The sequence below is a fragment of the Perognathus longimembris genome, chromosome 5, assembly GCF_023159225.1.
Source record: "Perognathus longimembris pacificus isolate PPM17 chromosome 5, ASM2315922v1, whole genome shotgun sequence".
NCBI lineage: Eukaryota > Metazoa > Chordata > Mammalia > Rodentia > Heteromyidae > Perognathus > Perognathus longimembris.
In genome coordinates this window covers 35,384,039-35,405,893 of record NC_063165.1, presented here as the reverse complement: position 1 = coordinate 35,405,893, position 21,855 = coordinate 35,384,039, and the positions used below count along the sequence as shown (strand labels likewise).

The window sequence follows — 21,855 nt, the reverse complement described above, 5'->3', positions numbered from 1 at the left end:
AGGGAAAAATCTATATGTGCATACTGAGGAAAAAGAAAACTCAAGGGTAGGGGGGAAAATAAGTGAAAATGCTACAAGCTTAGCCTTCAATGTACAGGATGACAGGGCAAACATCAAGCTCTTATTTTTTTCCCCAATCACTTGGAAGTCTTGGTTTCCAGTTTTTAAAATGTGCGGGCATTCCAATTAATCTATGTTTCTCTCCCATACACCTTTTTCCTAGTACAATTTTTTTATACCCTCATAATACCCTCATAATGCAGTCCTCATGGTAAGCCTAACTTGGGTGACCCACTGAGATTATGTGTTGTAGTTCACTTGTTACACCCATAAGCTTTACAATAGGTTGACTTTTTACATCTTACTAGGAAGTCAAAGTTAAAATTATTCTCAAGGACACAGAAAACAATAGTCCAAATTGATTCTTGTTTGGTTGGCTCAAGGGAACACAAAATATAAACATATAAATGGCAAGTGGCAATACCTTGGAATCATTCTCCTTTTTGAGGCTGTCTCAAAAGCCATACAACTATATCTATTATATAAACATAGGTAATAGATGCACCATTGACATATACATTATGCACCCATAAATATATGTACATACAGACACTTGCACACAAATATATATACACACATATATATGTATGTTGTATAGTGTATGTTTGTGTACACATACATTACTTTGTCAGCCTTTACATTAAGATGATTTAAAGATAGCTGTATAAATATACTTGCAGTTATACTATATTCTTCAATTAAAATATTTATATTTTTAAATTTATTCTAAATTGTTCTGACTATAAACTTAGAGCCTGAACTTAATAAACCCAAATACCAACATAATAAAATAAGGCTTTTTTGTCCTGAGCAAAATTTTTGGCATTAGAAAACAAAATGCAAATTATATGGTAAAATATGACAAAAATGTTTTCCATTACTTAGAGGATAATGATCATTTGGAGGAATCTGAACGACTGATGAGATTCTATTTTTCTGAGATCACTCTCTGAGTCACAAAAGTTCCCTTTTTAAAAACTTTCTTCCTGTTTTGGAACCTGCAATTATGAAGCAGTCAAAAGTAAAACCTTGCCCTGTCATCTTCAAAGTGATTCTGCACTCTGGTACATTACTGTCTATAAATTCTGTCCAGCACACTCACCTGGACAACAGGAATCATTTCTCTCTTAGGCTTCTGTTTTGTGATTGTTTTCTTCCAACTTTTTGTTTTCCTCCATATTCCCAAGGTCTTTGTTTACATGTTTTGATGCAGTCCTATATGAGAATGAAATGAGCATTACTGTAATGATAAATAAGTGAAAAATGTTAAAGATCAAAATAATATAACTCTGGAAAATAAGGACAAAAGCCTGAAAACTCCACAAAGAAGTACCCATCTCTGAGAACTGCCTGATAAAAACATATTCCCATTTACAACAGCATGTTAGAAGGGATGCATTCAATATGTGAGAAGAGAAAAAAATAAATTATTTTGGAAATTGATTGTAGGTGCTGTGCTGGATTATGGTTTCACTTGGGTTATTTTCTCTTTTTCTTTCTTTCAGGGAAATAGTTATTATCAGTTGATATAATGAGCATATTTATTCTGGGCCAATATTTTCTGCAAAAATATTCTGGAAGAATTTAATTAAGACCACTTTCCATTTACATTCTCTGTAATATGCGCCAGCTGATGCTAATGCCTTATGGCCATGTTTATGGATGCTACTTTACAGAACATATTATAAACAAGTTGCAGAGGCTAAAGGTAATGGCAACATGGACAGGTAAAACTAGAACAACCCTGACATAATGGATTTCAGATTATGTTCTCTAGATAAGACTTAAAAACCAAAAGCCTGACAGTATTTTACCTACTACCCACACAAAAGAAACAGAATTTTGAGTTGAACTTTACCAAGACACATCAGTCATCATATTAAAAGCTGGTAAAAGCTGCATCAAAACTATATATCAATACTAAACATTTGTCCAGAAGCAGATACACATTGTAAAATTAACTTTCAGGAGATCAAAGTGACAGCCAGGGACCAATTAGAAAAAGTAAAAACAACAAAAAAAGACATCTTCTAGAAGGATCTAGACTCTACCAAACATATTTCAACATGTCACATCACAGTTAAAAATAGAAATCTTTGTTTGACATAGCCTTTGGAATTAGAAAGTTAAAAACTTTAAATCAATTATCTTAACACCCAACTAATGATGGAGAGGAAATGATCACAACAGTGGAAAAGCAGATGGTAATCTCTGCACCCCCCCGCACCCCCCAAAAATGAGGGAAACCACAGAGCCTGTATTTCTTTGGGTCTGGATAATTTCACTTGATATGGGTTTTTCCATTTCCTTATGAATGTGCCAATGCCATTCTTAGAGTTCCATTGTGTATATACACCATGTTTTCTTGACCCATTCATCTACTGAGGGGCATCTGGGTTAGTTTCATACCTTAGCTATGGTAAACAATGCTGCAATGAACCCAGTTGTTCTGGAAACTTTAGTGTGGACTGGTTTGTGGTCATTTGGTTAAATGCCCAGGAGTGCGATTGCTGGATCGTAGAGAAGTTCTACGTTTAGTCTTTTGAGGAATCTCCATAATCTTTTCCAGAGTGATCCAACCAGTTTACAATCCCACCAACAGTGCAGTAGCTTTCCCTTTTGGCCACATCTTGCCAGCATCTGTTATTGTTTGTTTTCCTGGTAATGGCATTCTAGCTGGGGTGAGGTAGAATCTCCATGTAATTTTTATTTTCATTTCTTTTATGGCCATATATGTCAAGGGTAGTCATCACAGATGATCACAATAGCTCAATATCTATGTACATATGACCATTTAAGATAATGGTAATCAAAATGAAGTCCAAGATATGGAAAGGAGATGGTGTGTGTGTGTGTGTGTGTGTGTATGTGTGTGTGTGTGTGTGTACTGTTTGCAATTATTTCTCTTTTCTTTTGTTTTTTCCCTTTGTCTTATTCCGTGTGATCACTGATTTAGCACCTTTTGTTTTGAATATAAGTTAATCTGATTTAGGGAAGGGAAAGGGAATCACAGAAACTGTGGGACGAATGATGAACCAATGCAACAGACATACTCACTAGACACTATGTTCAAAATGAACTTTACAACTTGGGAGTCAGAAGAAAGGGAAAGTTAGAAAAAGTGAGGGAGTGGGAAATACTCTGAAAAGAAATGTACTCAATTCCTTACTTACGTAACTGTAATCCCTCTGTACATCATCTTTGCAATAAAAACGAGGGGAAAAAGAATCATGTAAAAATACAAAAATGTAAACAAATAAAAGCTGTAAGCTACATTATTGAAAGCCAACATTTCACTAATCTCCATAATAGTCTGTGAATGACAGAGAAAAGCTACAGTGACTTTAAAGATAAAGCATGAATTATACATTCTGAAAAACAAGAATAAGATAACAAGAAAGAAAGACACCAACTCTTTAAATAACTTTAGTATAAAATATACAGCAGTCTAGCATGTGTAAATGAAGTGCGACTAGAAAAAGAAAAACAATAGAATAAAAAACAGATGTAAAAAAAACCCCAACAAGACAGAATCCTCAGACTTTATGAATTCTACTGACTTGTCATCCAAAAAATGCTCAGAAGGGGTGCAATTGATTAAGATAGACTGTAATTACAAATTGACGTGGTGAATTAAAAACCAATTGTCCAACCAATGAAAGTTAATTTTTAAAACCTTCAAACATCCTTAAAAAAGAAATCAAAGATAAATGTATGTCTGAATATATCATTCTCAAACTAATCAAAAGTAAATGTATGGAGAAATATTCAAAAGTCGCCACATAACATGCTAAGAAGAACAATGGCATAAGATAGACACTATTGTATGAGAAAAATGCAAGCTAGATATAATTAGTATCTCTAAAATTCTGATATGAAAACTTTAAATGTAGACTTTTATATCCAGTGAGGAAATAATTCAATTAAAGAACTGGAGAAAATTATACCAATGTAGCTTCACAACACAAAGTATGTGTTAAGAAGCTTATTGAATGATAAGAAATTACATCAAATGTAAACTCAACTATGAGAGAAGAATGAAGAAAATACTGATTGTATATATGTGGTTAATAAAAATACTATTAAAGTTAAAATACAGAGAGGTGTTAGGGTGCCTGCCAATGAGCATAAAGCATCAGAAACTGACTTTGTGTTCCAGCCTTCCCTTCCCCGCCCCACAAAATATATTCAAATGGAAGTATTTTGAATATGGTATATTGTTCTGGCTTCAGAATATTTGTAGAGAGAATGAGCTGTCTAGGGTATAGGCTGAATCTAAACACAATATTCATGTAAGTTTTCTATATACCTTAAAAATAGCCTGAAGATAATTTTATACAAAACATAAAGAAATGCATAAAGTTTAATGGTGTCAAATTTCCTACTAGTGAGACGATGTGTGCCTATACCATGTTAGATTTGAAGCATTTTTAGATATTTTATATATGCATATTATACATTATATATTTATGTACTAAGATAAATGTTGTCAATTGTACTGATCAAGCAAAACTCAAGTAAATGCTCTATACTAGAGGTTAACAAACTTTTCTCAAAGGTTTGGACTAGGAATACTTTAGGTTTGTATGCCATATACTTGTTTCTATTATGAAACTATATTATTGTGGCATAGAAACAGCACAGACAATTTATAATGATGTTACAGTAAACCTTTACTACTAAAATTAGAGAGTAGCCTGGGAATTATAATTTTCTCAGATTCATTTTTAATATAACAATTTAAATGACTAAAAATAAAAACATAGGTAAGGAAGCTACTTCTGGGAAGACGGTGGAGGAGCAGCAGATCCCTAGCTGAGCCCCTCCGACATGGCAGTTTTCTCACACCAGGGAAACTTTTACTCCTAGAAAGACAGCCCAAGTAAGTTATAACAACACAGGGATTCAAGCCAAAAAGAAAAAATCAATTTTGCTGGCCTGAAAACCGAGATTTGAGCTCAGGGCAGTGACCCACCACCACGCCAGTTCCAGCACCAGCACAGCGCCCCGCACTCCCCTCACCTAAAGCACAGTGTGGGGACCAGGGAGAAATCCTCCAGAGGGCGGCAGACACACACGGATCACAGGCTGAGTACGGACAGGCCGAAATCGCAGAGAAAGCGTGAGTACCCCACGGAAAAACATTCTCACTCACGCCCACAGAGCAGCTCCTTGAAGATACCCCTTCCCACACCACCAGAGCAAAGCGCCATCCTTGACACTGGCATAGGGTCAGACAAGACTGGAACTAAAGCGGGCCTGGGGAAAGTGAGGACAAAGGAGCCATCTTCAAAAAGAGCAAGAGGGACTGACCAGTGAGAGCCAGCTCCGCCAAGGAGAATGTCCCCTGCCCAGGTAGGAGGCTCATCCTGGGCTGAGGCTCACACACTCCTGTGCACTCAGCCAGAGGTACCCCGCCCTGCCCGCCAGCACAGAACAACCAGACAGGATAACAAACAGTTCCTGAGACAGATAAACGGTCATCACATAGGAAGCCCAATTCCCAGCCTGAAACAGAGCTGAATTCCATAGCCAGCTCCGCCCAGGAGGTCTCTCTGCCCACTACTGACTCTAAAAACACTAATAGACCCAAACACATTGATAGTCGGGGACTTTTAACACTCCACTGTCACCTCTGGACAGATCAACATGCCAAAAACTGAATAAAGAAACCACAGAACAAAACAACGCATAGACCAACTAGACTTAACCGACATCTACAGAATATTCCATCCAGCAACAACTGAATACACATTCTTTTCAGCAGCTCATGGAACATTCTCCAAAATAGATCACATCTTAGGGCACAAAGAAAATCTGTACAAATTCAGAAGTATCAAAACCATTCCCTGAATTCTCTCAGACCACAATGGAATAAAATTAGAGCTCAACTCAAACAGCCACCACAGAAAATCCTACAATACATGGAGACTAAACAACACACTGCTGAACCATCAGTGGGTCATTGAAGAAATTAGAACAGAAATTCAAATGTTTATGGAATTCAACCAAGATGAGTACACAAAGTTCCAGCTCCTTTGGGACACTGCAAAGGCAGTACTCAGAGGGAAATTTATATCTCTGAGTTCCTACATCAACGAACTGGAGAAACAGCAACTCAACAACTTAAGGAAGCACCTTAATCTCCTCGAAAGAGAACAACAAGCCAAAAGCCAAGTCAATAGATGGAAGCAAAAAATTAAAATCAAATCAGAATTAAATCAATTAGAGACAGAAAGAAAAACATCGAATCAACAAAACAGAGTTGGTTCTTTGAAAAAATTAACAAGATAGACAGACCCCTGGCAAACCTGACCAAAAAACAAAAGCAGCAAACCCAGATAAACAAGATCAAAGATGAAACAGGTAACATCACCACAGAAACACCAAAATTCAGAACACAATATAAGACTATTTTGCAAACCTTTATGCCAACAAATTCGAGAATCTGGAAGAAATGGATGATTTCCTAGAAAAAATTTATATCCCCAAACTCAACCATGAAGATTTAAACCTTCTGAACAGACCCATATCCAGCATTGAAATAGAAACAGCAATAAGTCATCTCCCATCCAAGAAAAGCCCAGGTCCAGATGAATTCACAGCAGAATTCTACAAGGCCTTCAAAACAGAACTCACACCAATAATTCTCAAATTCTTCATTGAAATTGAAAGAGAAAGTTCACTACCAGACACATTCTATGAATCCAGTATAACCCTCATCCCAAAACCAGGCAAGGATTCATCACGGAAAGAGAACTATAGACTGATTTCCCTGATTAACATAGATGCAAAAATTCTCAACAAAATTCTGGCCAATCGACTTCAACAGGTCATCAAAAAAATCATACACCATGATCAAACTGGATTCATCCCAGGAATGCAAAGTTGGTTCAATATACGCCAGTCAATTAATGTAATCCACCACATCAACCAGAGCAAGGTAAAGAACCACATGGTTATATCTCTGGATGCAGAAAAGGCATTCGATAAAATCCAGCACCCATTTATTCTAAAAGCCCTGGAAAAACTGGGATTCCAGGGAACACTCCTGAATATAATAAAGGCAGCCTATGACAAACCAACAGCAAGTATAATTCTAAATGGTGAAAAACTAAAGCCATTCTCTTTAAAATCAGGAGAAAGACAGGGATGTCCACTCTCTCCCCTTCTCTTCAACATAGTACTAGAATTCCTAGCCAGAGCAATTAGGAAGGAAGAAAATATAAAGGGGATCCAAATAGGAAACGATGAAGTTAAACTTTCTCTCTTCGCAGATGACATGATCCTATATCTAAAGAACCTCATTGACTCTACTAACAAGCTACTAGAGCTGATCCAAAACTTTGGCAAAGTTGCAGGATATAAAATAAACCTTCAGAAATCAATGGCATTTCTATATGCTAATGACCCGAATGCCGAGGCTGAAATCAGGAAAGCAACTCCTTTTGCAATAGCCTCAAAAAACATAAAATACCTTGGAATAACCTTTACCAAAGAAGTGAAAAACCTCTATGATGAGAACTTTAAAAACATGAAAACCAAAATTAGGGCAGAATTAAGGAAATGGAAAAACCTCCCATTCTCCTGGATTGGGAGGATTAATATAATCAAAATAGCAATATTGCCAAAGGCTATCTACAAATTCAAGGCAATACCCATTAATATCCCAGCACATTTTTTAATGAAATAGAGGAAGCAATCCAGAAATTCATATGGAACAATAAAAGACCTAGAATAGCAAAGACAATCCTAAGCAGAAAGAACAGTGCTGGAGGAATTGCAATACCCAACTTCGAGCTGTATTATAAAGCTATAGTAATAAAAACAGCTTGGTATTGGCACCGGAACAGGCCTGAAGACCAATGGAACAGAATTGAAGACCCAGAAATGAACCCACAGAACTATCCTTACTTAATCTTTTATAAAGGAGCTAAAACAATAGTTTGGAAGAAAGATAGCCTCTTTAACAAATGGTGCTAGCAAAGCTGGTTCAACACATGCAATAAACTAAAACTAGATCCTTATATATCACCCTGCACCAAAATCAATTCCAAATGGATCAAAGACCTTGAAATTAAAACAGATACCCTGAAAACACTATAGGAAGGAGTAGGAGAAACACCTGGGCTTCTTGGCACAGGACGGAACTTCCTTAACAAAGACCCAGAAATGCCACAAATCAAAGAAAGGATGGACAAATGGGACTGCATCAAACTGCAGAGCTTTTGCAGGGCAAAGGACACAGCTTGCAAGATAAATAGAAACCCCACAGATTGGGAAAAGATCTTTACCGGCCACAATGGAAAGGCCTCATATCTAAAATATATGCAGAATTAAAAAAAATTACATTTCTCCAAAACAAAACTGGAAAGAACAGTAGCCCCATCAAAAAGTGGGCTAAAGACTTAAAAAGAAACTTCTCTGATGAGGAAATGAGAATGGCCAAGAGACATGAAAAAGTGGTCTTCATCACTGGCCATAAATGAAATGCAAATCAAAGCAACATTGAGACTCCATCTCACCCCAGTAAGAATGTCCTATATCAAGAAAATTAACAATGACAAATGTTGGAGGGGATGTGGCCAAAAGGGAACCCTACTTCATTGTTGGTGGGAATGTAAACTGGTTCAGCCACTCTGGAAAGCGGTATGGAGATTCTTCAGAAGGCTAAGCATAGAGCTCCCCTATGACCCAGCAGCCTCACTTTTGTGCATCTACCCAAAAGACCACAAACAAGAACACACTAAAGCCACCAGCACAACAGTGTTCATTGCAGCACAATTTGTCATAGCTAGAATTTGGAACCAACCCAGATGCCCCTCAGTAGATAAATGGATCAGGAAATTGTGGTATATATACACAATGGAATTTTATGCCTCTATCAGAATGACATTGCCCCATTTGTAAGGAAATGGAAGGACTTGGAAAAAATTATACTAAGTGAAGTGAGCCAGACCCAAAGAAACATGCAGTCTATGGTCTCCCTCAAAGGGAATAATTAGCACAGGTTTAGGCTAGTCACAGCATAGGATCACAAGGGCCCAATATCTATACCCTTATGAACACAAAATGATGACACTAAGTGAAATGAACTCCATGTTATGGACTGTTATATCACTGTTGTAATTACTTTCATCATGTGATATGAAACTGTAGCTTCTATTATTGCTGATCCTCTTGTATGCCCTTCCTGTGGTCGTACCTTCACTATCTCTGAATCTTATCTGAGTACATTGGAAGCCGTGTATACAGGTATTAGAACTAGGAAACTGTAAGGAAATACCAAAATCAAGAGACACAGGGTAAAAAAGACAAATGATTATAAAAGCAATACTTGCAAAACTGTTTAGTGTAAATCTACTGAACAACTAATGGGGGGAAAGAGAAAGGGGGAGGAGGGAGGGGGGAATGAGCGAGGAGGTAACAAACAGCACAAGAAATGTATCCAATACCTAAAGTATGAAACTGTAACCGCTCTGTGTATCAGTTTGACAAAAAAAAAAAACAACAACAAACAAAAACATGGGTAAGGTGCACATGCAAATATTATACAAGGAAACTAGTGTCTATGCATTAGTATCAAATACTCATAAAGTCATGGCATGGAATATTATGAGCACTAGTGAAAGATATTTTGTACCAATACAACTTTTTTTTTTTTAAACCAGTCCTGGGCTTAGACCCAGGGCCTGAGCATTGTCCCTGACTTCACTTTGCTCAAGGCTAGCACTCTACTTCTTGGGCCACAGTGCCACTTGTGGCTTTTTTTGTTTATGTGGTGCTGAGGAATTGAACCCAGGGCTTTGCACATGCTAGACAAGCATTCTACCACTAAGGTACATTCCCAGCCCCTCAATAAAACTTTTGATGTATAAGGGAGTCATATGAATTGAAAGTATATCCAGCCATATGGCTCCGGCTTTTCAGCTCCATAATACACAGCTATGTAAATATGCTAAGCTGTCATCTACTCTGAGATGTGTTAAATAGAAACACTTGCTCACTTGCTGTTGATGGGGAGTATAAAAACAGGGAAGGTGTAGACATGAGATTATTTAGTGAGTCTAGATAAGATTTGCATATACTTTCTTAGGAATTTGTCCATTTTAGTTGTGGAAAGTCATCTTTCCCTAACAGGGAAATATCTGGGTATTTTTGTGCTGGCTTTGAGACCCACGTGTAAAAGAAATACAATGTCATCGAATGATTTTCAATTTCTTTTTAATGTTAGAAAATTTCAGAAACCTGAGAAAATTATATATATTGGCACTTTTATCAATAACAGGCAAAGACAAACTTTCCTTTAAACCATTTCCTTTTCTCATAATTTCTCAATTAATCTGATAAAGTTCACATTCTTTATACATGGTTAAAATAGCATTAATAAAGGTTGTTTATCTTAAACTATACCATCAGAGACTCCATTTGGGAAAATTTAAATATGAGAGGAATATTGATTCATAGGATCATAATATGCTAAGATAGCATAATAATCAGAGGTGACACTTTTGCATAATGTGTGAGGCAGGGAGGGGGTGATCTTCATATTAGTAAGGCTAGAATTTCCTTGTTATGTGTCAAGTCTAAAGTAAAAGACCTTGAACATGTCTCCTCTCTTCAGCCCACTGTGGTTCATGTATAAATAGAAAAAATGACAGTATCTACTTACAGGACTGGTTTGAGGATAAAAGTGACAGACAGCATCTATGAAAGCTCCAGGCTGTTACAAGGACTCAACAAATTAGGATCATGGAAAGGTCATCCAAGGTCATAGGGCTACTGAGCAGCAGAAGGAAGTTTAGATCTATGTCTCAAGTCATTTGTTGCTATGTACAAAGGACAGTGTCTTTATAGAGCTAGTGTTTCCTTCAGATAATTTTTCAGATTATTTTAGGACACTTAAAAACAATTTTTTCAGAATATTTAAAAACTTTCTAGAGACTTTTCAAATACTATTCACTATTTTCAGCTCGCTTAAAAGATGGTAAGGGACAACTCTGGTGGCACAATATAATGATGGCTTTATTTTAAGAATAATTTATGGAGAAAGAGGGATTAGAGAAAGTGAAGGACAGTGAAGATGCTCAGCATGGCCAATATTTTTTAGATTAGGTGATTTTATTTGAAAAGAAGAGTCAAAGTTGGACAACATAATTTTTATGTTTGGAAAACAAAAATGATAATAAAGTAATTTACCTTTGAAGGAAGCAAGATTTTATTTAGTTCTTTCAAAAGCAACAACATATATGACAAATTGAAAATGTTCTCTTTTTTTTTTAATTTTTATTATCAAACTGATGTACAGAGAGGTCACAGTTTCAGACGTTAGGCATTGGATACATTTCTTATACTGTTTGTTACCTTGAAAATGTTCTTAAAAGCCAGCGGAATCCCTAACTCTAGCTAGATACAACGATGTTTTCAATTATTTGTAGCCCACAATTTGCCTAGTTTATTCCACAAAAAAGGTACCAGGCCTATGCACAATCAGGATGCATACAGTAGCATGGAAGAGTTAGCAATTCCAGCAAACTGACTATTGCTTCCTATTAAGGTAATTAATAATGCCCAAGGGAATATTTGTTCCCTTTACCCTAGACACAACTGTTACCAAAATGAGTCATCTCATGGGCTGAGTTTAATGGAAATGAAGAAATGGAGAAGAGAGCATTAATTCCTGTGGATAATTGTCTACAATTTCTTGATTTGAACAAGAAAATGCATACTAAACATTTGGTCACTCTTGTTACAACTTGGTGTTTTATACCCTAAAGATTTCTAAGACTCTGCAGGGAAGTCCTTTAGTAAAACAAGGAATACTTAATACACTCAGTAAAAATAAGAATATAGCTTTACCACGTTAGCTAATAGTGACTATGAGGTTGATTCATTAAGTAAATGATGGGAGGATTAAAACAGACACTGGGACACTAAGTGCATGTGTGCAGAGATTGCTGTGTGTGTCCATTTCCATCATGGCTCCACGCTGCCTGGAGCTGCCCAATGCTGCCATCCAGCAACAGGGTTCATGTCGGGGAAGGGCACAGTTTCCCTTTGATCTCAGCAATGACAACGTAAACACGCATGTGACTTTGTCTTCAGTGAGAACATTATATTTTGATACAAGCCTGGTCACATGCAGTGGACGAGAGGAGGACTCGTGGAGGCTTCTGCATTTTGGATGGTCATGAATGACTTAGTAATTAACTAAAAGTAAACTCCTACATTATTATCCCATCCTATTTCCCCTAAGTCTATTACTAATGGTTTGGTAAAATAACGAATCAATTTCTTTTCTTCCTTTTTTGGAATGCTTACCAGGCTCTGGATAGATAAAGACAAAAGATGCCAAAATTTGCATTATGTTAAATTCTAAAACCAGAGGAGAGGCTATGTCATCCAGCACCTATGAGAGTGTCCCGTTCTCCACAACATTATAGCAAATGCCCACAGGCAAAGGCAGAGTTGATTATTTTCATTGTAAAGAAGCCCCAATAATGTAGCAAAATTAGATGGAATTATGGGGAATCTGGAAAAAGAAAGACTGTTTATGATCTCTAGGCCAGATTAATCCCACTGACCCTGAGATTCTAAAAAATGGGGTTAATAATTCATTAACCATTTAATTAAAGATTTCAGAAAGAGTATGACAGAGAGAAGAGAAAGGGAGAGATGTGGAGGGAGAGAGAGAATACTTGCCCTTGCCATGATAAATGAGGAAATTGGTAGAAAATGTACAGAGCATGTCTTCCCACACTACATTTTCAATTCACTTGGTGGAGAATCTTTTCTCTTCTGTGAGGACATGTATTTGGTTTCAGAGTTAGTATGGATTAGAAGCAAAGGATTCAGTTAAAATCGACTTGCTTGTACAATCTACTCCTATCTATCAAGAAACCCTACTAAAAGAGATTCTGGATAGCCTGCTCATTATTTCTTGAGATTTCAGTGTTAGAGGCAGTCCTTGTTAGCTCTTTGCCAAGTTACTAGTGTCTCTGCTTTCTTCCAAGAGAGCACAGGAATAATAGCATTATGCAACCAAATTATCATAGTACATTTGTGATTCTGTGATTTGCATATTATCTGTATATTAAACAGCAGATTTCATAAAAACAGCACTGTGTTCCCAGGTTGCAAAAGTGAATGATTTGCTAAGTTTCCAAGGTTTTACACAATGAGATGACAAATGTCTGGTTAATATTTGCTCCCAGTGAGCAAGACCATTGGAAGCCAGGCAACTATTCACTGCATTCATGTATGATTTTAGAAGTCCGTGCTACATAATTCTGCCTCTATACCTTTCTTTTATTTTCAGCTTAATTGTTTCTCTTTAATGATTTTTTGTAATTACCAAGGCTAAGAGCTTCCTTCAAATGTTGTTAAATTTTTCTAGCTGTATCACAGGAAAGTAATCTTAGAAATTCTCAATTTGAAAATGTCCATGTTTTGTATTTTGGCACTGACAGAGTTTGAACGCAGAACTAGCTAGGCATGTGCCCTACTGCCTAAGCCCCATGCCTCCAGCCCTTTATGACTTAGGATCACCTTTTTGTCTGAGTTGGTAAGGACTGTGTTCTTCCTATTTATGCTTCCTACCATAGCAAGGCTGACAGGTATGGACTGCTGCCTGTCTTATGCACTGTTTGTGAGCAGCAATTTCAACCTGCAATCCTGGGTAGCTAGGATGACAGGTATGAACCATTATCCCTGCCTAATCTTGAAACCTCTTACTATGAATTTCCAGTTAGTCTGGTTAGTGGATTAAGAGGTTAAGATCACTAAGTCAATTGCATTAATGCCAGTTTATTTCAGAGTGCACTGCCAAGGAATAAATAATTAGGCTTACAAAGCACTTAGCACATCTGAAACACTGCACACACTAGTAAAAACTATCCTGTGATGCTTGAAATGAGAATTACAATTTGTTGCTAGCATTGTAAATAAAATTAATTCTATCAAACTTAGTGTACAAAAGAACACTAAATTATTTGTACAATAAAGTTGATAGAAGTAATACTATTAAATATCAGTTATATTATGGTTGTTTAAATCAGAGGCTCAAAAGATACTTTTTAGACATAGCATGAAACTAACTACACATGTGGTCTCCCATGTATCTAGTTAGCTGATGGCAAATCTTGAAGCTTTGCAACCTCCATAATCAAGTGAAGCAATTACCTACAATAAATTTTTATTATCTCTTGGACTCATTCTCTTTTTTGACTCTCTCTTCCAAATGTGCACATGTGAGGACACACACACACACACATACACATACACACATGCACACACACTATAGTTTGATTTTATGGAGAACTCTGGTTAATACATGAAGTACTGGCAGGGACTGCTCAATAATGATGAACTAACCAAATCAGGAGATGCTGTCCCTTTCGTGGCAATGAACATTATATACTTCATCACAGTACATAACATAAACCAGGTTTTTCCTTTATGGGAAGAGGAGTGAAAGTAAGGCTTCATGAGATAGAATGAAACTTACTGATTATACACCAAAGTTCGAAAAAAATTATTCCTTAAATCAAAATAGTTCTTTCAATTGCAACCTGTATAATTGTCTTTGAAGAATCCCCTGACTTGGAGAAATGGGACTATGGTTTAGTGGTAGAGTGCTTACTTAGCATACATGAAGCCCTGGGTTCAGTTCCTCAATACTACATAAACAAGAAAAGTCAGAAATGTTGCTGTGGCTCAAGTGGTAAATTGCTAGCCTTGAGCAGAAGAAGCTCAAGAACAGTGCACAGGCCCTGAGTGCAAGCCCTAGGACTAGCCCTAGGATTAGGAGTTTTTATATATAACCTGTGAATAATGATACCTTTCTCATAGGTAGGCTGTCAGATTGAAACAAACACTTCAGTCTAAGCTCATAAACTCATATTGTCCAGGGAATTTAATTACAGCTTCCCTTATATGGCACTTCCACTCAAACACTTCACCATTGAATCGAAACTGACATCTTTATAAGGTTAAGGTCAGAGGTCCCAATCTCAGACTGATGTTCCTTTGATTTTTCATTTAAGTTAAAATTTTCCTTCAGAAAATTTAGACTGTATCAGCCCTAACTATAATATGAGCTTAGGCCAAATGTTCTTACTAGTTATAGATATCCACTGCAGAAATTATTTTTCCCATTTGTGATATATAAAATCCACCTAGGAAAGCTTAAGTATGCTAACGATCACCAATGGAGTTTCTGAAGATTCAAATACTGGAGCCCTATTTGTGCCCAGCTCCATCTGTCCTAAATGATAATGAGTTTTAGACACGTGCATGTTCATACCCTTTATCGGTTGACTGGGTTTTCATTATAAACCACTGATGGATGATGTATAAGTTTCATAGTATCGGGTGTATTTTACAATTCTAAACATTTTTAGTCTAATGCAATTTTTGTTAATAAAAATAATTTTATTTTTGTTTCTGAACTGTATTCCTAGACAAATGATATAGAATACTAAACTAGAGAGCAGTAGAATGGAGAACTCTATTCAATGGACTAAATTGAGGAGTAAGGACAACAATGTTTGTAACCTCACCAGCAATTTCACTGCAGCCATATTTGCCAATGCAAAACGACACACAACAGTCTCTCACATATACAGTAGCCTTCAAAACAATAATGTTCACCAAGATCAGGCAGCATATATGCTTTTTAAAAATACTTACCAAGACACTAAAAAAATCAAATCATTTTAATTCAAAACTGTGACTAAGAAGAAATCAAAAGACATCTATAAAACTATGCCCTCTCATATCCTAGATGCATACTGTAGTCACTGAATTAAAGGCAAATATGGCTAGGCTGACTTGAAGGACATGGTTGTCTCATTGTGTAAGTGGCTTGCATAGCAGGAGTGAGCACAAATCATCCCATGGTATTCTGTACAGTGAAGGTCAATGAACAGTGAAGATCATTGTTCCACCACTTACTTTGATTTTTTCATGTACAGCCAGTAGACGATGCCAGCCACGAGAGCAGCGAGGAGGAGACCCACAACAATCCCCACAATTAGTTTGGCCTGGTCATTCACCTTTTCTCTGTTTTCATCTACAACAAACAAGAAAAGTCCATGCAATTACAGACAATGCTAAGACTGTTGGTTTTTTTTTTTAAAAACAAAAAAAAAACAAAACAGAAGACAGTGTAGCTATTACTTACTAATGGTGACTAAGCCTCACTACCATGATTAACATGCAAACTTGTGATTTTTAAGGGGGTGAAATTTTAGTATTCTAATGATCTGGTCTCACTTGCTTTTTAATTCAAGCCACTATTGTGGGAAGCTAAGAAATTTCTTATACAAGGACACTTCAGAAATCTTGAAGTGATAGTCAAGGAAGAAGGGTCGGCAGCATAGTACCTACCACTTATCTCGTCTGCCTCATCGTGTTCTGGAATACTTACTGAAATGAAAAATGTTAATATGAAATTAAAAACAAAATTTGTTGATATATGAACGTCACCTTTACCATTATAGCATGATGTAATAAATACTCAAATAAAATTTCTGTTCTACAGCTAAGGGTAAAAAAAAAGTCACACTTAATAGAGCATGAACTCCCTGCAAAGAAATCAATCTTGCTTTAAGAGGAAGATAGTTAAGATGTAAAAGTAATCATCTGTCAAATAGAATTTTATAAATAACAAGAAATAGTACCAACTTGAAATCCATATTATTTTTTCCACTATCTACCACCTCTTAACAGTACTTTTTATAGGAAAGGAGAAAGGAAGGGAAAAGTTTATCCTTATTAAAAAATAGTAATTTTTATAAAGAAATAATTTAGCACCAATTATGTCTATAATGGTTTATTTTTCAAATTTTCCCTTTATTTTTCAGCTTCCACATAGGGAAACTCATTTTCATTTAGTGGCAAGGACATACACTTAGAGATGTCCTCCAAGTGTGGAATTGGGTTAAAGATTATTCAGGAACATGCGTGATGTAGTCTAAAATTCTCTAACAATATGCCATGCTCTTGGTACATTTTAAGAATCACTGGTCATGTGCATGATAATCTATATTAGAGATATATAAACATACTTCAGAGTTTATGTGGTTACATCAGAACTATCCACAATGTGACTGATAAGATGTAAATTCCCAGTATGTCTCATAAATATGTATATATGTATATATTACATATATATATAATTGGAATTTCAGATGTTCACTGAGATGAAAATGACTATGTCAAATGGTGATCAAGCCACTGCATTACCTAGAAAATAGAAGCACCTCATTCAATCAGACTACAAAAGACTTACATTCTATAAGAATGGATGGATTCTCTTACTTAGTAGGATAAATCAGTACTGTGTGAATTGCATTCTAAGAAGTATGCTCCTTTTATAGAGTCAGATTTGCTTAGCTCTTTTCTAATGTCAATCCAACAGGCTTTAAGATTCCTGTCATAGTTTATTAGGAACTCCTGTATTTAGAAAATAATTTCCTCCACCCCTACGAATTCCTGGACATTATATATACAGCCTCCTAAGGTCACACATTGGATTCCAAATGACAGAAGAATAAAGGTTTATCATTGCCTAAATCAGCCTTGTTCTAGGGCAGTAGTGATTTAAGGTTGACAAAGGTATAGGAAGAATGAAGGAATTAAGATAATGGATAATTTCACTTTAAATTGTAATTGTTTTCATAAGAAATGTCTAGAGGTATGTATATATTACAAAGATTTTAGTATTCACAGATTCTTTCTTATTCCCTGAGATAATATCTCATATTTTATTTTTGTTATAATTGAAAATAATAAGAAATAGGGAGTAATTTTAGGAATTCTGATATCAGTTTCGTAAACTGACATTAATTAAACTAATTTGTGGAAGGCTTTAATCTCATGACATTTCTGTTTAAAATAAAAGTAGGATAGATGGACCACCAAGAATTGGAATACAAAGAGAAAAGAATATTACAAATTTACCAAATTTAAAGCTGTTACAAAAAATGTGTTAAAATAATCTTTGAATTATCTCTACTCTGAACACAAAATGTAGATTAAATAAAGACAACGTATTTCTTATCCTCTGTTGCTCATGGGAGCTAGTCTAATAAAAGGACAAGGTCTTTGATCCAGGAGATATGAAATGATTTAAACCATCAAGACAAGAATAGTATAAAAAAGGGAATCATGAGAAAAAGAAAAAAACCTTATGGTGATGATGTCAAATGCAAAATAAATATGTACATAAATAAAACTTACCATAATGCAGTACAGGAAGATGGAACTGAAGATTTTAAACTAATGAAGATTAACTTCAAATTTTCTTACTTTTTAAATGCCAGAAATGAAATACTCACTAGCAGAGATATTGAGGGAGTTTACTGTTCTTTCCAGCTGGTTTTCTGCTGTGCAAGTTAATGTAACATTCTCTTCAGGGGAAATGATAATTTTACTATAATACCTGCCATTGATATAAGGAGATTCCTCTGTCTGGAAAAAAGAAGGAAGGTGGGTTTAGACATGGATATATATGCCAAGTGCATGGAAAAGAATAATTGTGAGAAAGTTGCCTAAGTACTATGATCCATGGGGTGTTGTGGTATTCATAGGTACATGTAAAAATGGACATGTGATCATTCAAGTCAATATCTGCAACAGATAAAATCAAGATAATTTTAAAAAAGATAATTAAAGCTGTAAGAGGATTTATTTTTCTATTATGATCTCAATAAATAAATTAAACAAACCCTTTCAATTGATGCTCTGATTTAGTTAATATTTTAGCATGATATTTGTTTGAAAGTGAGTTATTTATTGGTAATTAGCAAATTCAATCAATTTTAAAGTTTAATTCATTGTGAATTTAGTAGCTATTCTTTATTATTGATAAAGTTTATCGTCTTGATTCATTGTATCAAATATGCTAACCCATTTATATCAAGTATTTTGCTCATTAAACCTAACCCATTATATCAAATGGATAATCATCCACCCACCCATCCACCCATCCAGAAAGACAGACAGAGCACATATATTGAAGTTCCTTCTAGGTAAATAGAAACATTTTCCCCCAATTTTTTTGTGCTTCATAAAGAATCTTAAGTCAGTGACCACTAAGTCTGCTGAATTTTTGTAAATGAGGTCAACCACGGCATTTAATATCTTCAAACATAAGAAATAATCCACTTTTATCTCATCCTTAGAATTCGAACCTTAAATCCAACATGACTCAAGCAAACAGACACTTGAACCCATTGCTTTCCCTGCTATCTTATTCATATCATGTCTTATTTTGTTATTTGCTTTCTGCTTAACTGCAGCCTAAGTGCCTTGAGGACAGGAGTGGGCTATCCACTAGTCACTTAGGGTATAGGACAGGCAGAGATATCTTTTAATTATGAAATAGTGGAATCATCATGTGTTTGAGGTAGGAACAAATCCAAGATTATGGATGGGTCAGCCTGGACCTAGGACAAGAAAAATGATATATCACATACTTGGCCAGAATCAATCCTTCTCTTTGACATTGAGGAATGGCATTATTATTTTGTACCCCAAAGTAAATATACTTGCTATTTTCCACTCCCCACTAGGGTTTTACATGTTACTTTCTATGTCTTTGTATTTGCTATGTCAATCCCTGCAGAATATATTTGCTTATTTCTAAGTTGGCCTTTTAAGCCTTGGTTGCCATTCATTTATCAGATATTTATTCTGCTCTTCTTTCTGTATTTTATCTGCCTGCATTACCAGTAGCCACAGTTCTTTTCTGCTGCACTTAGCACTGATATAAAATAGAGACTAGAAAGAACAAAGTAGCAAAGGATTATTCCTAATATTTTTTAGTTTTTAATTTTTAGCATTTAATCTGAAAAACTATGTCTGTAGATTGCTAGGAATACAGAAGATGTAGATTTTAGATTTCTATCCCAAATAAAAGAACACTACGTTTCATTATCAGGTTTAAAGGGCCTCTTGTCTTCTACTGTGTGCCCCATTATATCTAAACAAATCAGAATCACTTGTTTTGTGTGATTCATTTTAAAGCTTTCCATTCCTGAACACAAGCAGGTAGATATGTATCTCAACTATAAGTGAAAAGTCCAAATCAACTCTGCTCTGCAAATAATATGAGTTGAGCCAGGGCCAAATTTCTGTAGACAGAAGAAAAGTAAAAACTTCCATTTAAAATCAATTTGCCTCATTTTTGCTTTATACAAGTCCCTCAAATTTCAGTTAGGTACCAATTGGGAAGAAGGCATAATAGAAAATTCTGTGCTCCTGAAGAGTCTTTTACTGGTTCTAATAAGATGGACATTACAATTGTCACTGAGGGAAAAAGATGGAATTTAAAGTATGCTAAGATCCCAAGCAGTCTGGCAGTTTAGTGGCATTAAGTTATAAAACCCAATGTGACAGACAAGATTATTGTTATTATTGTCAGATTTATGATTAAGAAAAAAATTACTGGTAATGTTCATACTTAACTATTTGTGGTTACTGAAATGTCCTATAAATGGCACAAATATTTAGGTTTTATTTATATCCTCTTTGGTCCAGAAGGGTACAGCCTAGATTCTTTTACAGGTATCTTGCCTTTTCTAGCCCTACCCACACAGGAAAATCAGAATACATATTTAGCGGGAACCCAGTTTCAAGAAATATCATTTGATATGAGGAATCAAAGTAATAGAGGCTACCTGTACCCTGATGTATAATTTTCTGATGCAGGAAAGTATATATCTAAATATTTTAACCACCCAAGTTTTAGAAATAAATGACAATGGGGCAATATCCAATTAGAAATCTTCACAACAGCATACAGCATAATGGATTCTCCATTTTCTATTGCTCTGAGGTTTAAAATTCCTTTGAGCTAAGTTTTTCCTGCAGCAAAATTAGACTTCAGAAATCAACAAGAGCTTTGTTGGGGACACTCTTAATTTCATGTAGTAACAAACCAATCTACACTTTAGGTTCCAAAGCAAATGGAGTTTTACTTGGACCAATCATAGCATAGAACAAGAAGACAAATACTTGCCTGGTTTATGACACTTCCACTGCCGGTAATTGTCCAATGTATAGCTGGCTTTGGGAAGCCTTCCACATGGCAGATTATTGTTTTAGACAGTCCGCTAGGATCAGTTTTCTTTGTCATTTTGATTTGAGGTTTCCCTAAAATGTCATTGCAATGAAAAATGTTACAATAAACCACAATTTCAAAAAAGACCAGGTATTAAATTCTAAAAGGTGACTTTGTACCACAACACTTTCCTACCTTCTACAATGAGGGTCAATGACTCTCTTTTCTTTAGTCCTTCTACTTCCTGCAGAGCAGTTTCACATACATAATTTCCAGCATCCTGATAATGAAGACTAGAAAATGATGGCCTCGATCTAAGCCTCATGTTATCCTGGTTAAATAAAAAGCAAATTACCTTACGGAGAACAATTCTAACTTTAAATATATTTACTATAAAATAATTAAGCTTACATGATTCTTCTGGGTCTTATAAAAATGCAAGCATCCTTTCAAATAAAATTCATATGCTTTTGAAAGTAGATTTTGTTTATCTTTGTAGTTCTTGAAACCAGTAAAAAGAGAGTCTGTTTCAGACCTTTCTGTTAGGGAACTGATCATTTAGAATAAAATCATTAAGTTTTGAGGCTGAGTTTCCTTCATTTTTGAAGGGGGTCATATTTTAACTATATCGAATTGTTCTAAGAACTTAATTAGATATGTGTATATGTGTATGTATAATTTATGTGTATATACATATTTATATAAATTATGATGTGTTTACATTAGAT

At 35.5% G+C, this 21,855-nt stretch overlaps 1 protein-coding gene across 2 annotated transcripts in view; it reads right to left on the bottom strand.

The window, feature by feature from the left end:
• Positions 1-1,162: 1,162 nt before the first annotated feature.
• The window catches only part of Alcam (activated leukocyte cell adhesion molecule), a 169,617-nt gene continuing 148,924 nt past the window's right edge, over positions 1,163-21,855 (bottom strand). The window contains exons 10-15 of one of the 2 annotated variants that reach the window (XM_048346536.1): positions 21,323-21,458; positions 21,086-21,219; positions 18,402-18,534; positions 16,450-16,488; positions 16,015-16,132; positions 1,163-1,275 (exon numbers count right to left, since the gene is read on the bottom strand). In XM_048346536.1, coding sequence (XP_048202493.1) covers positions 1,188-1,275; positions 16,015-16,132; positions 16,450-16,488; positions 18,402-18,534; positions 21,086-21,219; positions 21,323-21,458 — 648 coding nt within the window. In that variant the 3' untranslated portion in view covers positions 1,163-1,187. The remainder of the gene's footprint in view (positions 1,276-16,014; positions 16,133-16,449; positions 16,489-18,401; positions 18,535-21,085; positions 21,220-21,322; positions 21,459-21,855) is intronic. The other variant, XM_048346537.1, reaches the window with a different exon arrangement.